The sequence below is a fragment of the Austrofundulus limnaeus genome, unplaced genomic scaffold (genome assembly GCF_001266775.1).
Source record: "Austrofundulus limnaeus strain Quisiro unplaced genomic scaffold, Austrofundulus_limnaeus-1.0 Scaffold126, whole genome shotgun sequence".
In the NCBI taxonomy this organism is placed as follows: domain Eukaryota; kingdom Metazoa; phylum Chordata; class Actinopteri; order Cyprinodontiformes; family Rivulidae; genus Austrofundulus; species Austrofundulus limnaeus.
Window position 1 is genome coordinate 1125156 of NW_013952528.1, and position 6108 is coordinate 1131263.

Below are 6108 nucleotides of genomic sequence, written 5' to 3' on the forward strand. Positions count from 1 at the left end.
TGACATGTTCGTACGAACCCTTTGTACGAACAAAAGTAAGAGAAATTTAGGATAAGAATACGAACATGTTCTTGCATGAGGCCCATTGAGTCACTCTGAGGACCAAACTCCTTCAAGGTGGAGATGTTTCACAGTGGCGCTAATGCTCTACTTAACTTTTACAAGATATTATAGAGAAATAAAATCTGTTTGAACCTCTGCTTATTACAGTTTTAAAGAAAGGATTATTCAGAGGATAGCTTTTTCCTTCTTTCTATTAGAAACTCTCAGCCTTTAGTAATTTGCCAAAGCATGATGTGGCCACATTAAAAGGAGCATCTTCAAAATGATCATTAATTTTTAGACTTTTAAGGTGTGTTAACCTTTGGATGTACACATACGGTAATGAATAGATCAAATATATAACATATGAGTTAATTAATAGTCTTTAAAAATATTTCATAAGTTGGCCTAAGTTGTCTAAAATGTCTAGAACTACTTTAATTTTTTAAGTCTAAAACCCTTCATAAACTTCAGATTTTACAGGAATCAGAAGAACCTTGCACACTCCCGTCTGCAACATGTTTTTCCTGTCTGTACAACGGTTTTGCATGTTCACTACAGGGAGTTTCAAAGTATGTAATAACTCTGTCATTTACTTCCACATTTACACCATCTAACTGTGAGCATTTTCTATCCTTTCAGTGAAACACACAGACAGTAGATGAAGAGGAGGAAGACGAGCCACAAAGCCATATGTTTTATGCTCAGCAGGAGATCGCTGACCCCTATCACATAACCATGGTCAAGCTGCAGGGCCTTTGTGTGAGCCACTAACACCTTGCAGCTTTTTAAGATAAGGCTTCACATTCATCTTAAAACAATTAAATACAAAACAATGTTAAAAAAATCAGACAGAATAAATTCTGAGTGCTGAATGATATAATTTTGTTTAACAATAAACTGTTGAAGTTGAAAGAAGTAGAACAGGAGATAAAGGTGGCAAATCAGCTCTAAAAGCTAAATTGGTCAATTAGTTAATCTAATTAAAATGAGCAAAACTGATGTACAGAGTAAAATTAGCAAAACCAATAATGTGTTTAATAAAATTGTAGGTAAAGGCAAATAGTAGCAAAACAATAGCTAAAATTAGCCAAAATGTAGATAAAAATGATACCTAAAAGCTATATTAATAAAATAGTTCTTTCAACAAAGAAGAATTTGTCCAGAGGACCTGAGTCAACCTTGTTACATTTTTCTACCTGGATTATTTAGATCAGGGGTTCAAGCCATTTGGGTCTGGGGACTCCTTACAAGGGCGAAAAAAATTCCAGGGACCCCCTCATAAACCTCATGCTGTTTTAAAAGATAATTTATTGTCATTTCAACCCCTAAATAGTTTATTATATTTGTTTTATTAGTTCATTGTTCTCCATGCATTTTTAAAAATACAAACCAAATTAACATTTTAGTAAAATATTTCGAGGACCCCAAAGATACCTCTTGCGGACCCCAGTTTGAGAACCTCTGATTTAGATGCATCAGGACATCATTGATTCCCCCTCAGTAATAGATCTGTTAGTTGTTGTTGTTTGATCCTAGCTGCTGTCACAGAACAACACCCCCACTGCCTCGGAAGACAGCAAGTCGGTCAGAACGAGTCCAAGTCTGAGTTTGAGGTATTTTATGAAAAACCATATAGAAACAAACAATCTTTCATACCCTGACTCACACCTAGGGACAGTTTAGAAATACGGTTAAATAGCACAAAGTGTATGGAAGTAATCTGACAGCAAAAAGCTGACAGAAGAAACTATAAACAAGAAAAGAATAAGCRGTAMTGCTGACTCGGCATTCACACAACAAAAGCTTCTTCRTTGTGAGCAGCAGCTGTTTGCGAGGCCACAGATGGAGAGTGGCAACAACAASAAAGCTCAACGTTTAGTTTTACTGCTGCCCGCTCGGCTCAGACATTTAATGAATTTTAAAGAAGCTGAGAAATTAGAGAAAGCATTGTATCCCCTCAGGCGGAACACATCGTGCACACTTTCACTAATTATCAGCTGAGGACAGCTATTTGGATCACAAAGGAGATAAAGCATGTCCACAAGGTAATGTTTGCAGTTTTACAAGGACAATACAACACCTGAGTTGTGTGTTATTGTCCAATTCAGTAAGAAAGAAAGCAGATCCGGCTCTGTGGACAAATATCAAGGTTAGCCTACAGGGTGATAGAGAGATCAGGGTGTGATGAAGACTGCTGTGGTGTGACAACAGACGGTCTGTTTATATCATTTACGTCAGTTTCTCCTGCACTTCTTTACAACTTTGTTTCTTTAGAGCAAACAAGGTTGCAGTCTCTGTCAAAAACAATCCTATTTGCAAAATAATTAAAATATTTCCCTTTTTAATCAACCACCACTGACGGTGAAACGTGACAGTCGCTGAGAATTATCCCCAACATTCTGAGTGCTTACAGATCTCACACACACGACAGGCCCTGGAGCAGTGTGGTTATCCTGACTGGGCTTTCCTGAAAGCAGACAGGAAACACAGACAGGATTCCAGGCAACCTTCAGTTAAAAATGAAGACCCCAAACCCAGACCCAAACCAGTGGTTATTCCATATGTTGCGGGTGTTTCGGAGAAACTGAGACATTTATTTTCTAAACATGATGTCCCAGCAGCTTTCAAACCCCAAAACACATTATGGCAAAGGCTGGTTCACCCCAAAGATCCGGTGCCCCGGCACAAACAGAGCAATGTTGTATATGCTGTTAAGTGCCAGGAGGACTGCGACCAGTTATACATCGGGGAAACAAAGCAGCCACTGTTCAAAAGAATGTCCCAACACAGACGAGCTACATCTAATGGCCAGAACTCTGCAGTTTTCACTCATTTACAGGCCAGCRGTCACTCTTTCAGAGATGAGGATGTTCTCATTCTTGATAGAGAGGAACGTTGGTTTGAGAGAGGAGTAAAAGAAGCCATTTTTGTGAAGAAAAACCGTCCATCATTAAACAGAGGTGGAGGCCTCCGTTTTCAGTTGTCCCCCTCCTACAGTGCTGCTATTGCCAGTATCATTCCACCCTCTGTTAACAATAGGTGTTAATTAGGTGTCAACGATAGCCATGTGATGTATCAGTCACATGGAGGCAGGGCTTAAAAGCCTGAATTTTGCCTGAAACTCTCAGACTGAAGAAGTCTCTTGGAGGAAAGACAAAACGTTTCATTAGAGAAGAACCCGTCCAGAAGACCTATACAATTTTTTTCTTTTTGATTTTTTACCTGGATTACTGAGATGCATCAGGACATCTCATGATGACATTGCTCACATCATTTGCAAGAAATGACCCCAACAACTACACTTTCTCATCTTCGTTCAACGTTCTGGCATGAAAGGTGGCGAATGAGATGCAATCCTTTGAGGAATGCAAGGCTTTTAATTTGACAGCAATTATTTGTTTTTGAAATAAATCTTTTACAAGTTGGCTGCAGAAAATTTGGCATGAAAATCTTAAGTAAATTGAGATTCAGTTTCTCTTTTTTTAAGCGACTGAATGTTCACAGTTCTCCAGTGGTGATTTTCTTGCAACAAGTGGTTCTGGTAATGTTGAAAAGATGCAGCACACCTTCACTTTTAGAGATGGTTTAACACAGAGGTCTTCAAACACGTTCCTCATAACCCCGCCGTCCTACATGTTTAACATTTCCCTGCTCCTACACACCTGATTCAAATAATTAATTGCTCAGAATGTCATCAAGCTTAGCAGAAGCCTGTCAATCACTCATTCATTCATTTCAATCAGGTGTGTTGAAGCAGGGGAAACATCCAAAACATTCAAGAGGTTTAACCTATAATCTTTTTATAACACATATACATTTAAAGCACTTTACGGTTAGCCACTAAATCAACAAGCTTTGATACCTATATCATTTTTGTTACACAAAATACACTAAATAGTGTCTTAAAATTCACCTGTGATCTAAACTTCACGGAGTATTAACCTCATCTCACCACCATTTATTGCTGGAAAAACAAAAGAAAACCACTGCAACGAAAACAGACACAGCAGCTAACTACTTCCTCGTAAGTTAATTAACTTTTATTAATCGATCCTGTGTGGTCAAACCGGATGCAGGATAAGGTGAGCAGCTGCTGAAAACGATGAACTGCAATAACACTCTGAGMTTATTTACCTCTGTATGTTGTAAGACACTAAGAATAACGGTTATTAATTATCATTAAATTATTATTGTTTTTCATGCAAGTACAAATGTGAAATACTAACCATTATTGTCCGAGGTAGCAATTCTCCATTCAAATCAACAACAAAATGCACAGCTAGATGCCTGTTAGCCACAATTAGCATTAGGTAAAGTTTCCGTACCTGACAGCCTTTTTTGTGGTGAAACCCAACAACCACGATGTGCAACACCGGACCTTTCCCTTCGTCTCTGCCGTGAGACTCCATTCCCCCTTTTAGTGTTCTGTCCTTCGGCCCGGGGGTTCGGACGTAAACACAACAAACAGAGCCRAGTTTCAAACCCGAATCATACGTTTCACTCACAAGGAACAGCAGCACAGCCAGGAACCTGATAGCCAAAAACACTGACAAGAGAGTTCCCTACTGCTCACTTCCGTATTCGCTTTGTGAAAATCAGAACTGTGTTAGAGTTTAAAATACRTTATAGGATTCTAAATATTTTAAACTTAATTTAGATAAAATGGCTATATAATTATAGGAAATCAGAACTGTGTTAGAGTTTAAAATACATTATAGGATTCTAAATATTTTAAACTTAATTTAGATAAAATGGCTATATAATTATAGGAAATCAATATTTTCTCTGGAGATGAAGACAACACAAACGTTGCTCTGAAATATTGGACAGCAATCATCGCTGCAGAGCAGTTAACTATCTTGACTTTCTAATGTTCATTGTGAACACGAAATTACGTCATGTAATAATGATTACGACCAGCTTCACCTCATTGCAGTTTCATATGGAGTTACCCAAATTAACACAATTTTAATGTCAGTAATTTATTTTTCGTTCTTTTTTTTTTAAAAAACCGATACCATTCCGGACAAACCAATCGAACTGAAGAACGGCGGAAGAACATTCGAAGTTTGATTGTTTCTCCTGACGTGATTTTACTCTTTTATCGATTAGTTTTGACTGCAGCAGTCTCTTGAAGAACATGGCGGCCACTCAAACGACTAACCCGTCACAGCTGCTCCCGCTGGGTTTGTAAACTCTGAATTAAACTGTATTTCCGCTTCAGATAGCAAATGGTTTAGATATGAATTAGAAACAAAACGTGAAAGTCGTGATTTGATTAGTAGCAAACTAACGGTCGTGATGTTTTAGTGTTAAATATCTCTTCAGCGGGTTAGCAGCTCGGTCAGTGTGTGAATGAATCGACAAATGTGAAATAAGTCAGAAAATATAACGGTAGGAGTTAAAAACGTGATTAGCTGATTGGAAAACGGTAGRGTAGAGACTATTATTCATGTAAATGAAAATGCAGTTCTTGTTTTACCTGACTGAGCTTGTTATGGTATTTTCAATTCGTTTTTTGCTATAAACATTGTGTAGTGATTAGTACTGATTTTGGAGCAGTTCCTCCTTTTTAGTCCTTCGCATAGTGGTCATTTTATGTATGGGTTTGTGTTGTATTGACTCATATTACCCACTTTTAACCCACCTAACTCTTCCTGAGTTATCACACATACYGCCACCTACTGGTCAACCACGGTAAATGCATTAAACCTTTTTTTTTCAAACCAAGACTGAACACCAGACTTCTGGACCGTGTCCACAGGAATCGATGCATCAATAACTTTTCATCTTTTATTTTTAACAAGTCACAACAAGTTATGTGAATTATTTTATTTTCTCTAATAATAYATCCATGCAATTAAATTTTAAAATATGAGCAGTAAATTCTTAATTTTCAAAGAAAAGCTACTTAAAAATTAGGGCTGCACGATATTAGGAAAACCTGCAATATGCAATAAGTGATTAGTATTGTGATGAGAATATGACTTGCGATAAATGAAAAAATGCATAAAGTAGTAATGTAGTGTTGATGTCTTTCTGCTCTGGGTTCAAAGCAAAAAA

General features: G+C 37.5%; 2 protein-coding genes across 2 annotated transcripts in view; one reads left to right on the forward strand and one right to left on the reverse strand.

Annotated features, from left to right (window-relative positions):
- Positions 1-4627, reverse strand: part of avl9 (AVL9 homolog (S. cerevisiase)) — a gene marked incomplete in the record, with an annotated part of 27604 nt that extends 22977 nt beyond the window's left edge. Inside the window, 1 exon segment of the mRNA XM_014015278.1 lies at positions 4371-4627. Within this exon segment, the coding sequence (XP_013870732.1) occupies positions 4371-4454 (84 nt within the window).
- Positions 4628-4746: 119 nt separating this feature from the next.
- Positions 4747-5231, forward strand: lsm5 (LSM5 homolog, U6 small nuclear RNA and mRNA degradation associated; the record flags this gene model as incomplete). The annotated part of the gene is given in 1 exon segment (XM_014015279.1): positions 4747-5231. A coding segment is annotated over 1 exon segment (46 nt), but the record flags the coding sequence as incomplete, so codon positions are not given.
- Between the last annotated feature and the right edge of the window lie 877 nt (positions 5232-6108).